This window comes from Heliconius melpomene, chromosome 21 (assembly GCF_056956725.1).
Source record: "Heliconius melpomene rosina isolate 202511_hmr_F chromosome 21, ASM5695672v1, whole genome shotgun sequence".
NCBI classification, from domain to species: domain Eukaryota; kingdom Metazoa; phylum Arthropoda; class Insecta; order Lepidoptera; family Nymphalidae; genus Heliconius; species Heliconius melpomene.
The window spans coordinates 6,283,893-6,304,106 of NC_140409.1; the positions used below are offsets into that span (position 1 = coordinate 6,283,893).

Below are 20,214 nucleotides of genomic sequence, written 5' to 3' on the forward strand. Positions count from 1 at the left end.
ATAACTAAAACATAATAAATGTTAACTTTGATTTGTCTTAAGTAGCACACATTAGTTTAACCTTGTTAAACAAATCGCTGTAAGAATTATCATAAAAACTTTTAAATTAAAAGTAAACCATCAAAAAAACTGAAAGCATAAAATAATAAACCTTTTAAATGTTAATCTTAATAAAGAAATTTCATGTATTTTTAACCGACTTCTGTAAGAAACGGAGGTTATCAATTCAACTGTATTTTTATTTTAGGAATTTTAATGTTCCTATCGTTGAAGATTTCACGTTGTATTTCGTTTGGTTCTTTCCATCTAAATAGTTATACAAATTGATACTTATTTTTTGTAAAAGAGAGAACGTACCCTGACGTGCTGTAAGATCTTGAGGGTCGTGCAGGTAGAGACCGTTTAGGCCGCGTCCACATGATTTCCACCACCAGCCGCCCTTTAACATAGACGCGCAATTCAACGAAGACCTGTCGTTGTCTCTGTAATCATAATATAATTTATGTTTTAATGAATAGTCATTTTTAACAGTACGTATATTTAAATACTAGCGGCCCGCCTGCGGCTTCACCTGCGTGAACTACGTTAAGTGACGTCCATGCAAAATTTGAGATTCCTAGCATTTGTAGTAACAAAGTTTCATACAAAATTTCAACCCCAAAAACAACCCCTTAGAAGTCGAATATTGCAAATTCCCGGCTTAGCGAGCACCTACGTCCTATAAATGACTCCTATGCAAAATTTGAGATTCCTAGCACATGTAGTTACTGAGATTTCGTGATGAGTGAGTGACCTTTCGATTTTATATATATAGATAATGCTCTTGTAACAAGACAAAACGCGGCGTTGACTTCAGTCCCTCGACACGCGGTCTCGAGCGGAGTGGCTAAACTCTTAACACTAGATTCCCTATGTGTGACCTGCGGGATAGTGAGTAAAACAATAATGTTTAAACTCGCGAATGGTGGATTTACCTACAAGCAGACGAGTGAATAGTCTTGAGTCGAGAGCGGCAGATTTTATTGTGAAAAACGCGGGTCCACTGTGTCATGCCAAAACCGAAAAATTTTTTTAAAAATATTTCTAAGAGACAAAATAACTAAAAAGTATATATAATTAATAATCGAGATCGATTTTTAATAATTAATTTATTTTTTACTAATCATTTTTGTTTAAAAGTTTTTGTATATTATATTAATGCAATAATTTTTATTATCACATCTTTAATCATCATTTTTGGAGTATAATATATATAATTCTTTAATTTTTTTTCCGTAGACGTTCCTTGACTGGTGTTGCCGCGACGACTCCATGTCTACATCGACATAGTTCAGCTAGTAGTAGTAGTTTAACTTAAGGACTCGATTTGTATTTTGCTTTAAATAATTTCCACAATACAGTTTAAGCAAATAAAAACATTGTTTTTGTATACCTATATATATATCGTGCCGCAGTGTGCTGAGTGTAATTTAAATTGAAAGGTAGATTCAATTACCTGTTATAAGTTGAAAAGGGACTATTGTTAGACCCGTACCAAGGGTCATTCAGGGAGTCGCCTGCGTTGCCTTCGTATCCATCTATTTCCAATTTGTAATATTCCGCTTCTGAATATATTTTGAAGTGCGAATACTGTGCATACCTATATAAGGAGAATATTTATTAAAACATAAAAAGAGGGGATTTTTTTCTGAGAATAAGCTTGTACACCTTTTTCTGACCCCTGATCAAACCTATCGTTATCTCGTCTAGGTAAATAGTTTGTAACTTTACTTTTCCGATTTTTATAAAACATGGTTAAGAATTATCGCGATGAATGAGGTTTTAGATAAAAAAAAACACTCAAATCGGTTCTTTAATTCAGGAGCAACAGCTACAGCAGAGCTACACATCAAATTTATGGCAACTCTCTTTTTGGGTCAGGGTAAAATTATACAAATTAATTTAAAGTTTAATCATTAAGTACCACCAGTAGGTTTACATTTTACAAATAATTATTTAATTTAATATTAACTAAAATATATCTTGAGATATACACATTTGTAGTACCTACGATAATTTTTTTATACCTTTTATTACCATCAAAGTCTTCCAGCTCAACTCTTAACATATAGTCATCATTATTAGTCAACATATAAATGTTCTCATTTCCCAACCAGAATTCTTTGCTGGGGTCACCAAATCCGTTTTTGTAGTCACTCCAGTCTCTATTGAAATTTTCCGCTGGTATCCCATAGTCATCACGCCGATGAATTACCTGCATTATTACATTTTATATTATTTGTTTGTATTTTTATCTATAAATATGAGTATCATCAGAATGTGAGTTGCAGGCTTTGGTTATGAAGAAGAAGGGTGTGGAAATAATGATCTAAGCCAGAATGCTAGAATAAAGTATAGATGGTGAAACGTCCGAACAGCTGGACGTTTTGCTATACACAATGCAGTGGTAGTGGGAATTATAGAAGAATAAAAGAAAGATAAATGCTGTGAAGATGTGATCTCTTGAAAGTGTATGCAGCATCCGTTTAGCTAATCGAATCCACAACGAAGAGATACACAGAACGGCAGATACTAGCGAGGATGTCACGGTAAGAATGAAGAAGAATGTGCTTAGGTAGTTAGGTGGCTTCGAAAACACAATATCAAAGGTACTGGAGGAAGGTTACGTAAAGAGCATGGGGACTTTTCGGAGGGCATGCATGAAGAGGTTGATGATAGTGGACGTGGCGGAAGAGGTATGCGGAGACCGTAGCATTTGACTCTCGGCTCTCTATGGCTACTCCACTAGAGACAAAGCGTTTAGCTAAAAAAAGTGTTGTAAGCTTGTAACTATTGAACTTCGCAACGGTTTTTAATGTAGTCGTGACTAATATATTGCACTCAATTCCAGGGGAAAATAATCTACGTATACAAAATATGCATTTTATATAGGAATAAAACCTGTTTAAAATTATACAAAAAATGTTTTATTGACTTACTGCCTTACGAGATTGTTCAAAATAATTAATAATAGCCCCGATTGTTATTCTCAAAGGAATAGTTCATTAGGTTTGCTTTGTTTTTTCTTTTTAATTTAGTTTTTTAGTTGTTTATTAATTATTTAATTTATTGTTTTTTTTAACTACTTATACATAATGTAGTAAATGGAAGTAACATGAAGGGAGTCATAAAGTCCACGCAAACGAAGTTGCGGGTGACAAATAGTATTCTAATATGCTCTAGCAGACTAATTTATTTATTCAATAGTTCAAACTTTTATGCCTATATCTATCCTAATCTATATCTATATTAATATAGGGGAGTTTGTTTGATTACTTACGCTACCGCCAGGAACCACTACTGGTTTTAATTAAAAAAATATTATAGATTGGGATAATCCATTTAGCGGAATTTAGAGGAAGGTTAAAGGCAGGCAGGCAGGCGAGGTTACATCATGTTAAGACCAATAGGAATGGAGTAACAATAAAAAAATTAACAATAAATTTGAGAATTTTTATCTTAATTTTGAGAGCATGAAACTTCTTTTGCTGTTAAAATACTTATTAAACTATTTTTTCATAATAAGAATACTTATAATTGAATAAAAACGCCTTTTAAAATAGAATAATAGAAATCGACATCCGGATAAAAATATTGGGACATTTTTGTTCTAAGTTTATTTTTTCTTCTGACAACCTTGTATTTATTTATTTATTTATATTTATAATTGCATCTAAAATTTTGCAATAAATTTGATTACAAATTTTGTAATCTATATTTCAGAAATTAGGCGTTTTATAGTTGTTACTCGTTTAGTGTCATTATAGTTAGTCTTATTATAAATCAAATCAGCTTCACGCTGTACCCCGCACACAACAAGGCAGGCAGAGGGAACCTAGTGTTAAAACACTCCGTTCCCCACTTACTGCCGAATTCATGAGGCATTGCGTGTTTAGTGGCAGAACTCAACGCCGCGCCTTGCCTCAACACCAGACGGATGAAATGGAAGTAGAAATTTAACTAAATATTTTTATCGAACCCATAACCAGTCGGCTTTACAGTCACACTCTGTGCCTCTGCGCCTCGACTGACCACAAACTACTTTTAGTAAAGATAACTTAAAAGAAACAATGTCCTAACAAGAACTCTGTCGCTTTAATAAACAAGATTGCGTACCGTCCATCCGCCGTCAGCGACGTTTTGTTCACAGTACACCTTGAGGAACCAATAGGTGGTGCCTCGTATCTGCAAGTAGTAAACGCCAGATTCTCGCATGCCGGCGTTTAAAAGATCAACACAAGAGTAACCCTGAAAGGATAATAAAATTTATTGTAGATAAAAAAAAATGTGTAGATATTTTGTTAATTCGTAAACAATTACATTTCGCTTTTATATTTTTATCGTAGCTTAGTAGGTAAATGTGTGTGATTCATAAAATAAAAAAAATAAAAAATAAATTGTCGCCGTATGCCGTGTATAGCGGGGTAAGCAGAGTGAAGTTAGTGTTAAGACACTCGGTCCCTCACTTTCCTACTAATAAACAAAATATATCTACTTATCATTTGTTTATTAGATGTTTAATAGTATATTATGACGTGACTCGCTCGCTTTATGCTGTGCAATAAATATTAGACAATTTAAGGGAGTACTACATACCACTGTACCACCTCATACGATTTTAAAACACTGTGACATAAATCTATACTAATATAATAAAGCGGAAAAGTTTGTTTGTTTGTTTGTTTGAACGCTAAGATCTCTGGATCTACTGGTCCGATTTACTATGTTTTTGTTTTGTATGAAAGCTGCATTCTTCAGAAGTGCTATAGGCTATATAATACTACATTACACATATGTACTAATAAATTAAAATACTTTCTAATTTGACATGCAATTTATTCTGCCATGTTAATAACAACCGTCTTTGCTAAGCACCAGTTTGCAAAGTTTCTTTGTTGTTTTAAGAAAACGTCACCCAAAATTAACTTATATTTTGATATTCATCCTTATAAAAATAAATATAAGAGTCACTTTTAGTATTTTATCTAGATTGAAATTATAGTTTACTGTATAACATTCTAATAAATAATTAAGGAGATGTCACTGATTTGAAATGACCTAGCCTACGGGCGAAAATATTAAATATTCTTATAGTTCAAGCAGGCGGAGCCGCGTTCGAGTCCACTAGTCCGTGTATAAATATTAAAATTTAAAACCATTTGGAGTATTTTTTAATTAGCTTCACGCTATATCCCGCACATAGCAGGGAACCTAATGTTAACACACTCCGATCCCCACCTTCCACCAAATCCTGGAGGCTTTCGTGGGAGTGGCGAAGAAATGAATAATGAGTATTGCGAGCGTATGCATTTTGTACTAAATGAATTACAAATATAACTTTTTAAAGGTTTCTTTCAGTAAGAAATCAACTTAAGTGTGCCAACTTTTATAAGTGGAACTTGCTGTTGATCTACAATAATGAATTTAATACGGAAATCCCGGTGGGTGAGTTCAATTTGCACTTGACTGTTTTAAAGGGATCAAACCCCCATCAACACAGCATGATCTTCTTCATTGTTCTGGTTTATTAGTGCTTGTATATTTTACCGGTTAATTTAGCAAATTTATTAATATAGTTAATTTGAGGTCCATGTAATGAATTCATTAAATAAAATGAATAAGTGACATTTTTAATATATACCTCTATTGACAATTGAGTTTCAATATCTGACACTCTAAATTATTTGTGCGATGAAGGGATGACGTGAAAGAGGATAAAAGAAAACTAAATCTATTTTACGTTCATAATAATTTCAATATTGAACTTAGGGCAAGTTATAATTAACTTAATTGTACATTTTTTTTCAGCTTTACGCTATGTGCCCCCCGCACAGAGCAGGGTAGGCAGAGGGATCTTCGTGTTAAGACACTCCGTTCCCCACTTTCTGCTGAATTCTGGAGGCATTGCGTGTTGAGTGGCAGAACTCAACGCCGCGCTTTGTCTCGACACCAGAGGGAAGAAATAAACGTAAATAAATATTTCACTTCCTCGAGTGAGGATCGAACCCATAACCGTCGCGTTACAGTCACACCCTTGTAACTTGTACATAATCATATACAGTAACAGTAACGGTAACTCCACATAATTATATATAACTCGTAAGTTCCATATGTCAACAATAATGCTGTAATCATTGGTAACAGTTTCTCGGTGGGAACGGCTTTTTGCTCTGACAGTCGCGAAAAGCACTAAACTTTGCGCTAAATAAGTGTATTGAGAACGAACCAGATTTACGTAACGATATCAACTTTCCTTGTGCACAGTTCTTAGCACACTGCTTGTGGCTCTATTTTCAATACCTATATTAAACTCGCTTCGTAATTCAGTAAAATTGTTTATAACACGCCAGTTATATAAGATGACAATGAAAATACATTGGATTTTTTAAAATATAATATTTTAACTCGAAAATAACAATTTGCGTAGGTAGGTATATTAATTAGTAATTTTTGTATATATGAATAAATAAAAATTATCATTCACTTTACGTTTTACGTATTCATTAACGTTTTACCCGACTACGCTATGCAAAAGGGGTTATGTGTTTATCAGTCTATATACTCGTACAGTCCGCGAAGCGTAAGATACTTTTTGCATTTGGATGAATGTACATAGATTTTTCTACATAGGACATTGCATCTTCATAATTTTCACTCTCATCTAATGTGTCGTTTGTGTTGAAAATTCGCATTTCTTTTCCTTGACTGCTTCAGTATGGAACTGCTGCTTGCACAATTATCGTGTCCGCTTTTTCTTTGCTTTTAATAAATTGAAAAAAAAAATGAAGCTGAAGACACGTGCTGGTATCAGCTCGTACAGGAGGTGTAGTTACGTCGTATAAGGGATAAGCGTCAAAAGCAGTATAAGCAATAAGATGAGAGAGATATTTTTAGTATCATATAGCAATAATCAAAATTGATCAGAAGACAACTGGACGCCATAATATCAAAAAAAAAATAAAAATCGAGGAGTATCAAATGTAAGTATCATTGAAAAATAAAATCAAAATAAATTTTCGAGGCCAAGCGCGGCGTTGAGTGCTGCCACTCAACACGCAATGCCTCCAGAATCCAGCAGAAGGTGGAGAATGGAGTGTCTTAACACTAGGTTCCCTCTGCCGGGTAGGCAGAGGGAACCTAGTGTTGTGTGCAGGATAAAGCATGGAGCAATATCATCATATAGCGTAAAGCAATATATCAATAAATATTAAAAATGTTTTTAAGGTTCCCTTCAACATTTTTAGGGTTCCGTTTCCGTAATTTGGTATTAAAGCCGCTTGCTCTAGTGAGGTATCAAATGAAAGAGCTTTGCTAAGTCTGAATTTCAGAAAATGCTCGAGACCTCCAATTTTAGTACGGAACCTTAGGTGGGCGAACCCGACTAGTGTTTGTCCAGTTTTTTCATTTTATATATGTATAATTGCTTAAAGTTGTTTGATTACTATTCTCGCAATTTTTCATACTTATAGAAGATAATTATATAATTTATTAATAATAACTCTCATATTCCCTTAATATGCAGATAAAAAAAGTAGTGATAATTCATTTCTAGTGGTCTGCAAAAGCAGTTTAAATATCATCAACTCCCTCGATGAAATAATAATATGAATAATAAAATTGCATTTATTAGCTTCATGCTGTATCTTGTAATATGTTTTTGTTGCATTTTGTATGAAATTCGTCGCGTAATTTAAACCTTTAGGGCACATTCCGTGAACCTACAATTATGAATGCTAACAAAAGTAAAATTCCAAAAAATAAAAATGTATAGATATATCAAAAAAATAAACATTAAAAGCTTATATTTGTAACTTATCTTATCATACAAAAAGATTTCATACGTAATCTTTAACCTAAGTTTTTACTGTAATTTTTTATAGATCGCGATCCAGTTGACCTAAAACTTGCACTTGACAAGTTTTTTGAACTAATAGATATAATAAATATAAAAACTTTACTACAAATTAATCAAATGCATTATATCTATATACAATAGAATATTTATAAACATATTAAATACATAGTGTAGATATAATGATATTGAATTCAAATATTCTAAATTTGATACGCATTAAAGTTGGTCAATAGATTGGCAAGCGAGAGGATTGGGGCAATAGGCAAGTGTATTAAATTAGTTGTTTTGGTTTTAATTATTCATTTTCAAGTGGTTACCAGGATGTGGTCGAGTGAATGGATATATCTACACAGAGTATTGCATTTTGTTCCTTATTGCAACACCAGGAGACTGTAGTACGTACTTGCTGCAGTAAACAGATTTGGAATGTGCAGCTTACAGTCGCTCTATGGCAAACTAGAAACTGCATTGATTAAAATTCCGACAAAATAACACCGTTTCATATGAAACGACCGTAATGTTAATGTATATTTGACATATTTATATACCTTATACCAAATTTAGATAAATTCAATAGGATTAGAAAGATTGCATATTTGAATTAATAATTATTATAGTACGTTTACTTTATGCAAATGCGGGCAAATAATAACTGTACTAAATTACTTATTATTTATATATATATATATATATATATACTAGTTATTTATGAATTAAATAAATCCAGACGTATACAAATAACGTTGTCTTTTGACTACTACGATAACATATAAATGTGAGGGGGAACTCGGTGGGGTGTTTGTAGAGTAAATAAAGTGATTCTTCTATCTTAATAGACACTAGACTAGATAATTATACTAGATAATAAATTCAATCATATGTTAATTATGGAGAAGTAATGGCTTAATTATAAAATAACACGCAAGCAAGTTTAATTAACATATTTTTAGCTGAAATAAATAAGTTTTCCTTATAATTATATAATAATAGTGTATGTCTCAGTGCAATATAATAATTCAAGATAGCGTATTCGCATGGCCAAACATTGTTAGAATATTTTTAGAATCGCTTTCGCCAATTAATTTATCTTAATGACATTTATATCTTACACTTACTTTAACATCTTTATAGTTGGCGACAATCTCCGATGCAAAGGTATTGTTGCCAATAATGGGTTTGTTCTTGACGCTAGGGAAGATGATGCCACCTTTGCGGCTGGTGGGGCGCGGGCTGGTGGGACCGGCACTGCTGCCCGTACTTGTTGGCGTCACTGTCACGGTACCACTCGTTGGACTTGTACTCGAATTGCTCGGGATGCTCGGGATGCTCGGGCTGAATGTGATATAATTATTAGACTTAAAATGCACCTTAATAAATAGATATTAAAATTATCGTATACTATCGTAACTTCGCTGCGCGCTAGTTTGTATTATACATCGTCGCAATAGAAAAACATTCGCAAGAGATCATAAGCTTTACATAGATAGATTTTTCACCTGTTATTAACAGTTGATGTCGCAGGAGTAGTGTAGGCGATTGTGGTTATAGGGTCAGTTGAAGGCTCATCCACTCTGTATCTGTTGGGTGCATATTCTACAAGTCTATCTATAGTGGGATCCAAAAGCAGTTCAGCTGGAACTGGTCGCTGTGCAAGAGTCGCCACATCATCTTCTTGTTTTTTTAAACGCTTCTCTACCATGTCTAAATTTTCAATAATAAGATTTGTTTTCACACGTAAGTCATTATGAATTTGGCCAATTGCTCGTTCTTGTCGTTGAGTTTGTGTGAGAAGTTCATCAGATTTAGGGACTAGGTCATCAACCGAACTCTTTGTACCGACAACCACATCCCAGACTTCATCCATTTTTTCAGAAACACTCATCATGGGAATTATTTTATTAACAAGATTGTCAATTTTGCTAGATTTAGATACAGGGGCAGGAGTGCTAGATGCTGTACGATTTTTGAATAAGTTGTTAACATTTATCGAGGCAGATTCGGGCTCTACTATAGCAGCATGTACATCGGCCATCATATAAAGAACTTTTCCTAAATTTTCGGATACCAGATTTATGTGAAATTGAAGTTTCCGATCGACTGTTGACATTGATGATCTTAGTTGATCAACTTTTTTGGTGATTTCATTTACCACTTCTGAATTAAGCCCCTTCGCAATTTCTATTACATTTAGATTAACAGGCTTCTTTTCACTGGCTTCCGCATTAATATCGTCGACTGGTAGGAAATTTGTATCTATTTGTGTTTTTATGCCAACTAACTTAGAATCTATATCTGACACTTTTTGATCTAATGATTCTAATTTTTTGTCTAACAATTGTGCATTACTAAGTTTATTTTCACTTTTTTTATTGACATTTTCAGTTACAACATCTTCTTCACTTTGTCCTAACTGACTAAATAGTTTGAAGTCTAAATTTCCTAATTTAGATATAATTGCGTCGGTTTTATGAATATTATCATTGACTCTTGAATCCAAAGCTTCTACTCTTCTCATGAGATGTTCCACTGCCTTGTCAAGGTTTTCAATTCTCTGTAACTTCGTTTCAAGCGTACTAACGATCACTTCGAATACATTAAAAATGTATTGTTCCCTGTAACAATAACAATTAATATTAATATTTTTTCAAACAATTTAAATATAATAATATATTTTAATGTCAGTGTTAACCATGATTCAAGAAAATACGTTCAGCCTTTTAAAGATCATCATCTCTTTTTATAGATAAAGGGAGTTGTATAGCAATATATAGGTTATCTTTACCTACCAGCCGTCTGTCTACTCAGATAGATGTAAAATAACTAAATATTTTTCTATTCTTAAAATCAAATAAGGTCTTAAAAGTTTTGAATTACGATTTATTAAATGCATATTAGTATAGATAAATATTAAAATAAGTAATATATTTTATAAATATTGTAAATAATTCATATAGTTCAAGCGGCCGAGGCCGCACAATGCCACTAATATCTCATATAATTCTTCTTTTCATTGTAACTTTACACAATGTTTTTTTCTTTAGTCATTGTGTTAGACCAACAAAATTAAAAAAAAAATACATTAATGAATTATTGCTTCAGGCTGTACCCTCATAAAGCGGGGTAGGCAGAGAGAACAGAATTTTCAAGGTATTGCGTGTTAAGTGGCAAACTCAACGCCGCGCTTTCCCTTGCTACCAAAGCGAGGAAATGAAAATATTAAGTTATTCATTCCTCCGAGTGGGAATCCAATCCACAACCGTCGTGTTTACAGTCACACACTTCTACCACTGTGCCACGAATGCCAACCAATTAAATTTTACGACCAATAAAATTAATTAATTAAAATAAAATTACAATTCTCTTTCAGTTAAATAATTATTTGACTCGGTTAATATTTCCTTCCTTACGATATTACTGTCACTTGCTTCAAGCGCAAATAACAGGTATCTGTAAGGTTCAGCTCGCTAACTATTACGCAAATCTGATTTAAAATTATATGAACTGCTCGTAATGTGAAGTGACTTGAAACATTTAATCGAACGTTTACAGTAACAGGTCCTAAATGTTTGTTGGTGAACCTATACGATGTAAGCCACAACAAAATTTTAGTTTATTTATTAAAATAATAACACTTATAATTTTTAACAAATAAAATATACTGCGTACAGAATATACTTTTATTAAATTAGTGAATCAATTTTTTATTTTTTAATATAAATTATTATAAAAAAAATATATTATATATACGTATATTATTAAGTTATCCATTTATTGTGTTATTAAAAAATAAACAATATTTGAGTGTAAATATAAATGATAAAGTGCTTTTAACAAAGACAAGTGATATCGTCCACGAGACGGCGGCACTGCCCGTGCGTTAACGAGCCGAATGTGGCTCAGGGCCTCTGTATTGTATCGCCATCACTACGATTGCGACCGCGCAATCCAAGCCATTATTTGTTATCCAACTTTCGGAAGATAATATTCTCTATATTAGTTGTCACTCTTATAGAACATATACCTATGCTAGTATTCATTTACGAATATACTTAATATTATTTGTTTAATTTAATAGAGTTAATTCGCAATTGTATAAAGAAATAAAAATCTCACCTTTCGATTATGTATCTATCATATTTTTTTATCCGACTGCGGGACGCTAAGGAGGGTAACGTGCTTGTTAGTCTATGTATGTAGGTGCAGTGCACGACAAAAATAAATGGACACAATAGAAAAAGTATTTTTTTGTTTAATCATATCGGAGGAAATTTAAAATCACTGTATTTATGTTTCTAAAAATAACACAAATATTATAAATTTGTTAAGCTTTTACAATTATTTTGAAAGTAAGTCAATTTTCTACAAGGACAAAATTAAGTGGGCACTTCAAAATAAAGTAATTTAATAATATGTATGGCAATCTTTATCTAAATAAACCTTTTATGTATTGAAACAAGCTTTATTCTAAATTGTTTGATAAATTCTGATCAAATTATTATGATTAAGAAAAGGTTTTATTTAGGAAACCACAGTTTTAACTACTCTATAAAAGCCTAGCTCATATGCTTAGAATTATAATTCTGTTGAAAAATAGAATAATCAAACATCCTATGAGGATAGCTACAGAGAATAGATAGAAAGAATCGTGAGAAAAAATACGCAATATTATTATTTCCTTGAAGGAGCTAATATTGTGGGGATTTGAACCCGCTTTCACAGCAGCAACATTAAAAAGGGCAGGCTAACAACATACCAAAATATATATACCTATTAAAGAATCGTGGTTAAGACCACTTTAAATTGTTAAATATCCTAAACTGTTACTTAGTTAATAACTAGAAAATTAAAAATATTAGAAAGTGTGACTGATATTAAACTTTGCATAATGGAGTATTTACTTAAATAGGTATCTATATATAAAATCGAAAGGTCACTCACTCATCACGAAATCTCAGAAACTACAAGTGCTAGAAATCTCAAATTTTGCATAGAAGTTATTTATAGGACGTAGATGCTCGCTAAGACGGGAATCTGCAATATTCGACTTCTAAGGGGTTGTTTTTGAGGTCGAAAGTTTGTATGAAACTTCGTTACTGCAAATGCTAGGAGTCTCAAATTTTGCATAGACGTCACTAGGACGTAGCCATGGAGACAGAAATTAATAATAATATAGTTCACGCGGGTGAAACCGCGAGCGGGCCGCTAGTATAAATATATATATAAAGTTTATTTTATGCAAGACCGTTGCTTAATGAAAAGTAGAACATAGAAATTATCCTGCCAGAGACCAAATTAAGTCATTTTAATTATCTTGTAAACATATAATATGTATGTGATTTTAACAAACCGGACGTTATTTGGTAATTCTAAAATGATTACTTATAATATTACTAGTAGTTACATTAATAATACTTACAATTTCTGTTATATTAGCAACAATATAAATGCAAAAGTAAGTCTGTGTGTCTCTCTCTGTTACATTTTTACGCTTAAGCCACTGAGATATTTCGTGACGATATTCGTATCAATGTAGAGAATATATGTTCACCTAACTCTTAGTTATTTCCATTGGACAACGAGAGCGAAATCGCAGGTTAAATATAGTATAAAATATAAATAAACGAAAAAATATATAGAGGTGTTAGAAATGAAACCAAGACTTTACAACTTCGGTACACTTTTGATGTATTTCGTTCTCTCTTTATTCAACAATTCAAGTGTAAAAAATAAAAAGATTTTTTTCAAAAGTAATTCTGAGCGACTATGTTATTGTTATAATTTTATAGTCGTACTTATATACACACATAAAAAACATATTTAATGATTTATGTAAAATAAAATATTTAAAAAATAATTTATATTAATGCTTGTAATATTTACTACAGTCCAGTCCATTCATTTGGTCTTGAGACAAAAGGGAAATAAAGAAAACAAACAAACTAAACGATGAAAAAGAGTGGCTAATATTGTCTAATATTTAAACAATACCATTTATTTCCATCCATCAGCCTTTTAAGGTCCACTGCTGGACATAGGCCTCCCCCAATGCTCGCCACTCCGTCCGGTCCTGCGCTCTTTGAATCGAGCGGGTTCCCACTCACTTGTTGGTTCACTGTCTTTTTAAGGTCGTCGGTCCACCTGGTTGGAGGGCGGCCTGTACTCCTTTTGCCGAGGCGTGGTCGCCATTCGAGGACCTTTCTTCCCCATCGGTTGTCGGTCCTCCTGACAATATGGCCTGCCCATTGCCACTTTAGCTTGCAGATTTTGTTTATTTATAAATTTAAATAAACGATATTTACATTTCTAATTTTGAATTAGATAAACGGTTAAAATTATATTGAAATGTAATATATACAAGTTTACTCTATAATTTGTTAGTATTGAATTGTGTTCGAAATTTGAGAATAAGATGCTTTCGATTTGTGTTTGCGTATTTTAACATGTCAAGTAAATCATTACTAACATAAAACATTAATAAGAGTTAAATAAATAATTGAAGTCATTTATTATGATATTTGATAGCGTTAGCTTAAAGCGTTATAGAATTTCTACAGATAGTATTTACGGTGCTATCAGTGTATTATTTACATAGTTATTTTTATAAAACATATTAACTCTATAAATCGTGACCTATAAAGTAGAGTAACCTTTTTCTGTTCTGTTTACCTTTTATCTCACGGCTCCCTGAATAGGGTATAGTACACTTATAGCAATATAACTATACCCATCATAGGTTAGGCAACGTTATTCGTATGCTAAAAGTAGAAAAGAATTACAGCACGTAGAGCTTGGTAATTAGACACGTATCGTTTATCTCTTGATTACATAAATAAACAAATCAATTCTCAAGGCACTTCACATTCCTTTAGAGACAATACTTTCTTATGAAAGTTTACATAAATGAATTAAGTAAAAAAATATATTGAAAAGGTTTTATTGTTATTAAGTTTATTAAATAATAATATAATAAATGAACTAAACACTTTGTTTCATTTGATACTCATGATAAGAGTGTTTTAAATGAATATAAAATTCGCCATTTTGTAACAGCAAGACAGATAGACATATGATAAATTTTAAAATAGTTTGTTTTTGTTTTGGTATCGGGTAAATAAGTGTACGTGTACACATAAAAAACACACTTATTTTGAAATTACAAACACACCCTTCTATTTTTTATATATGCAGGTATAAGTAGATACCTAATTACAACCAAAATATAACAAAAAAAAGAAAATATCTACTTAATATTATCTTTCAAAATTTCGTTAATGAGATTGGTTCTATAGAAATAAGGTAAACTTACATTAGAGTGTTTTTTATAACCATAAAATGTCATTTTTTTTCTAACATCATAGAAATGATATTTTTACTAATTGTTATTATGCTATTGTAAACAACAAAACATCCAAAACTAAAGATATCGCCAATTCAATAAAAAAGTTGTGTGAAATAACTTTTTTGTAATTTGATTTACCGACCGATTGTAATAAAACAAACAATAAGAAATGTTAAGCGAAGCTTGCCAGGATCTAATAGTGAAAACTCTATTTAAATCGGTAAAACCGTTTCTGAGATTAGAGTGAACAAACCTATGTCCTCTGTGCCCAACACATGAAAATTTAGAAGCAAGTTCAATACATTTAACGTATTATGAGATTTAAATATACCTACTTAATAAGCTGTAAACTAAAGCTAAAGTTGACATCCTACATTAAAATGAAAGTACGCTTTGTTTTTCTATTTTCACAAGACTTTACTAAGGTAATCACACTTTTTATCAAGATTAATAAAATAAAGACTTAGAAAATGGTTATTTTAAATGAAGTCGTTAAGTCGAATAGTTCAATTAAATTAATTTTAAAAAACGGCTTCAAAACCTTATACCCGCTCCATGTTAGGCGAAACAGCGGGCAGGCCGCTAGTCTATTATAATATTATTAATAATGTATTCATAAACACCTGTATATGAACATATAATTTATATACCTATCTTAATATCTCTAATTTGGTATTAAGTTAAGATTTTTTTTCTATTTAAAAATATATATTATAATTTTTCCTTTTGCTCGATGTACCCTTTTTAATATGTCTTCTAACTTTATATGCGTGTATTTTTTTTTATTTTTTAATGTTTGGTTTGAATCTGATATATTAGTTAAGTGTTATTGATATCCGTTGGTCTGTGTCAACGTAAGTGCGGGCGTCCGCCATCGCGCTTGGGGAAAGGCGTTTACGTAACACGTCATTAATAACATGCGACTAAAACATAGCTGCAATCAATATCACATAAATATACTAGGACTAGAACGCTCTAGAAACATTTCAGTATATAGTAGTGTTTCTTGACGTACTGAGAATCAGTACAATTTAGACGATCACCAGAATTATTTTTAAGATTCTAAACCTAAGAACCAAATATAATAAATAAGTCTAAAAAAATCAGTTGACTATGTAAGCAGAGTCCATATTATTATGTCTCTGTATCCTGCACACAGCTGGATAGGTAGAGGGAAACAAATGTTAAAACACTACGATGATACGATTCCGACTCGAGGAAATGAAATATTTAATATACTCTTTTCCTCGCTCTGGTAACGAAGCAGAGCGCGGCGTTGAGTTTCGCCATTTAACACGTAATACTTGAAGAACTCGGGAATTGCCAAAGGAGGACGAACTGGCTTTGCCAGAATTAGACTGTCCTCCAGCGCTGCCAGTTTGTAGAGACCTTTTAGAGAATATAATTCGTTTTTATATGGCAGAAAAGCTTGATTCGTTCATACGGCACATTTGCCTTAAGCACGAGCGATCTGCATTAAATACATTTTTCAGTGTCCGTACATTACGTCCCATCCTATCAACGAAGATTTGAATTTGTGTAATTATGTAGCATATAAATAAACGAAAAATGTTGATACTTTTAATTAATTTCATAAAAAGCGGTCTCAGATAAAAGTATGCAAAATTAAGTAATACAGAAAAACGTGAGAAAATGCGTGCGAATGAGGGCTTCTTTTTTAGATACTGTTACGTGTTTTATATAACTAAAGTTGGAAATATAATTGTTGGGTTCAAACAAGTTTCATCTTAATAACTTTGATATATGTAGGTGTTTGTCGTAAAATGGTCCATATTATAGAAATTGGTAATGTACATGTATAATCTCTATAATGAAGGAATTACAAAATATCTTATATAGTTAGACAAAATTGCAACAATTTTTTTATTGATTTGACTAAAATTTTAGTTGCATGGTGTTGTCTAATGACTTCAGGCATTGCGTGTTGAACGGCGAAACCCACTGTCACCCTTTGCCTCGACACCAGAACGAAGAAATGAAAATATAAATTTAAATAAATATTCCATTGCTCGAGTGAGGATCGAACCCACGACAAGTCGAGTTTACAGTCACATTTTGTGCCCCTGCACCACGACTCTGTTGTCGAGGCAAAACCACAGCGTTGAGTTCCGCCACTTAACACGCAATGCCTCAAGAATTTGGCGGTAAGTGCTAAGGTTTAGGACGTTTGTTTGAATCTTATAATCCTAATAACGAATTGTTAGGATTGTAAGACGAAATCTTATTTTTTTCCTTGAGGAATAATATCGTGGGGATTTGAACTCCCTTTTACAATTCACTAACAGTAGACTATCACTGCTACTATCCCTGCATAATAAGGGCAGACTAACGAAATATCCAAATATATAAACTGTCATACATTTGGAAATTAGCAAGAATGGTTGTTAAAATAACATTAAATATCCTACCTTGCCAATTCAAATGAAAAATCATGTAAATAATCTAATAATTGTTATTGAATATCTAATTTGTTATATACAGGGTGTCCCAGGAGCCAACGATAAAACGAAACCAGGTGATAGACCAAGTCGTGACAGTTATGAGAAAAATATAAAAAAAAATCTTTGTCATGTATTTTTCATATTATATTGATTTTAAAAAATATCACAAAAACCGACACCCTGTGATGGTTTTTCACGTTCCTGGACTACAAATATTACTCTTTCTTCATTTTTTTTTCTGTAATGTAATCATGATTAACCCTTCTGTGAATTAAAGTTTAAGATTTAAACATACCTGCATCAGTTTTCAATAAAATGTGGTGTTTTTGCCAAACATTAAATTCAAAATATTTACTACACCCAACTTTAACCGACTGTACTATAAAAAAAATGTACTACATTGTTTTTGCAAGTAACTTTAAAAGTTGGCGCATTTAATCTGGATTCCGAAATGGTACGACACTTGCTGGATTACTTCTTTTTTGAAGAGAGAAAAATCGAAATACACGATAATCGGGATGACGTTCAGCTTTTTGGTATCTTTTCCGATACATTCTAGCTGCAGCATTTGCGTTACATAACCATTCTCCATGAATGAAATGCATATTGGCAACGTGTCAAAGACCGAGTATATGGCCTGCGAGAGCCCGGACTCGAGCACTGTTCTTATAAGTCCTGGGCCAGCCCCTAAGTCGGATAAGCGTTGCCTGGGCTAAGTGTTTAGTTTAGGGAGGTGACTGGTGTGGTCTGTGATCGCAGGATACCGTCCAAACTCTTATCCGTCTTATAGAGATCGTGATCGATGGTACCTGAACTTTTCCAACTTAGGGGATGACCCAGGACTTATAAAACTAAAAATCGTGAAAATAATCGAAATCGGTCTGTAAATCTATACTAATATAATAAAGCGGAAGAGTTTGTTTGTTTGTTTGTTTGTTTGTTTGTTTGAACGCTAAGATCTACTGGTCCGATTTACATTGTTTTTGTTTTGTATGAAAGCTGCATTCTTCAGAAGTGATATAGGCTATAACATTACATTACCCATTTTAACTAATATATTTTAAAGTACTTTCTAATTTGACATGCAATTTATTCTGCCATGTTAATAACAACCGTCGCGTCGCTACGCAACCGTTACCGCGACATTTTGATATTCATCCTTATGAAAATAAATATAATAGTAACTTTTAGCATTTTATCTAGATTGAAATTATAGTTTATTATTAACATGTATATAACATTCATGTGTATAACATTCAACATGTGTATAACATTCAACATGTGTATAACATTCTAATAAATAATTAAGGAGATGTCACTGATTCGAAATGACGTAGCCTTCGGGCGGCATAGTATGAGTATGACCGACGCGAAAATATTCTTATAGTTCAAGCAGGCGTAGCCGCGTCCGGGTCCACTAGTCAGTATATAACGCTACATAGAGACAAATATACATTACTACATTGATATGTACTTTGCCCTTCTTTGAGTTGCAAAATCGGGTAAAACACAAAAAAAAACCGACTGCATAAAACTAAAAACTAAAAAGAAAAAGATGTCCAATAGTTAATTAAGATCAACAATTAGGACTTTACAGGGCTTCTTGTGAACACTTCATTGATTGAAAAATAGGTTTTGACATTTGCTGACCACATCTACATAAGATAAATTAAAAATGTCGCCGATTTCTTAATTATAAACAATATAATATATATATATATAGATTGCTATAGGAATATTTATTATTTTCGGCATGACGGATCTAATGAATGATTAATCAAATTTATGATTTAAATATTAAACCAACCTTGATGATTTTACAGAAATTAATTAAAATAAATTTTAAACGACCTATGTAGAATATATAATATGCAATTGTGCGTAATAATTGTGATATAATTTATTTAAAATAGGAGTTGAATTTATTAGTACTTATTAATAATGTTAATTAAATAAATTAAATAGTTACTACTACTGTGTTTTATATAATTTCATACAATAATCATATCTTGTCAGCCCAGTATTGTCATCCGATGGGCTGGGCTGGGCTGAGGATGATGATAAATATAATAATAAACAAGAAAAAAAAATATTTTAAAAAACAAAAACCCCGACTGCATAAAAAGTGCATTAAAAAAAATATATATTTTTTTTATTTTTCACTTTTTTGTTAGTATTCATTATGGTAATGATAATCACGTTATACCTTTTAAAATCCTTGTACTGAGCTCTTGAATTTGATACCCATATTGTGGTATTCGAAACCAAAAAAAAATATTTTCACTAAGTCCAACGGCGTCCCACAGCCGCCATGATTATTTTTTTTTAACGTCACCGAACACTTGGGCTGCTAAAACGAATCTAACGATACCTCAATTATGTAAATCCGTTCAGCGGTTCTGGAGAGATCCGATCAGCGGTTCTGAGGTAATAAAGAATATTACATACATATATACATACAAGATACGCGCGAAAAACATAACCCTTCCTTAGCAGTCCGGAATAATATCAGTAACTTA

At 32.3% G+C, this 20,214-nt stretch overlaps 1 protein-coding gene across 1 annotated transcript in view; it reads right to left on the minus strand.

Moving 5' to 3' along the window:
• The window catches only part of LOC146527038 (uncharacterized), a 47,205-nt gene that overhangs the window by 1,701 nt on the left and 25,290 nt on the right, over positions 1–20,214 (minus strand). Inside the window, exons 2-7 of the mRNA XM_085206739.1 lie at positions 9,391–10,506; positions 9,010–9,226; positions 4,156–4,287; positions 2,067–2,254; positions 1,496–1,639; positions 358–482 (exon numbers count right to left, since the gene is read on the minus strand). Coding sequence (XP_085062865.1) covers positions 358–482; positions 1,496–1,639; positions 2,067–2,254; positions 4,156–4,287; positions 9,010–9,226; positions 9,391–10,506 — 1,922 coding nt within the window. The remainder of the gene's footprint in view (positions 1–357; positions 483–1,495; positions 1,640–2,066; positions 2,255–4,155; positions 4,288–9,009; positions 9,227–9,390; positions 10,507–20,214) is intronic.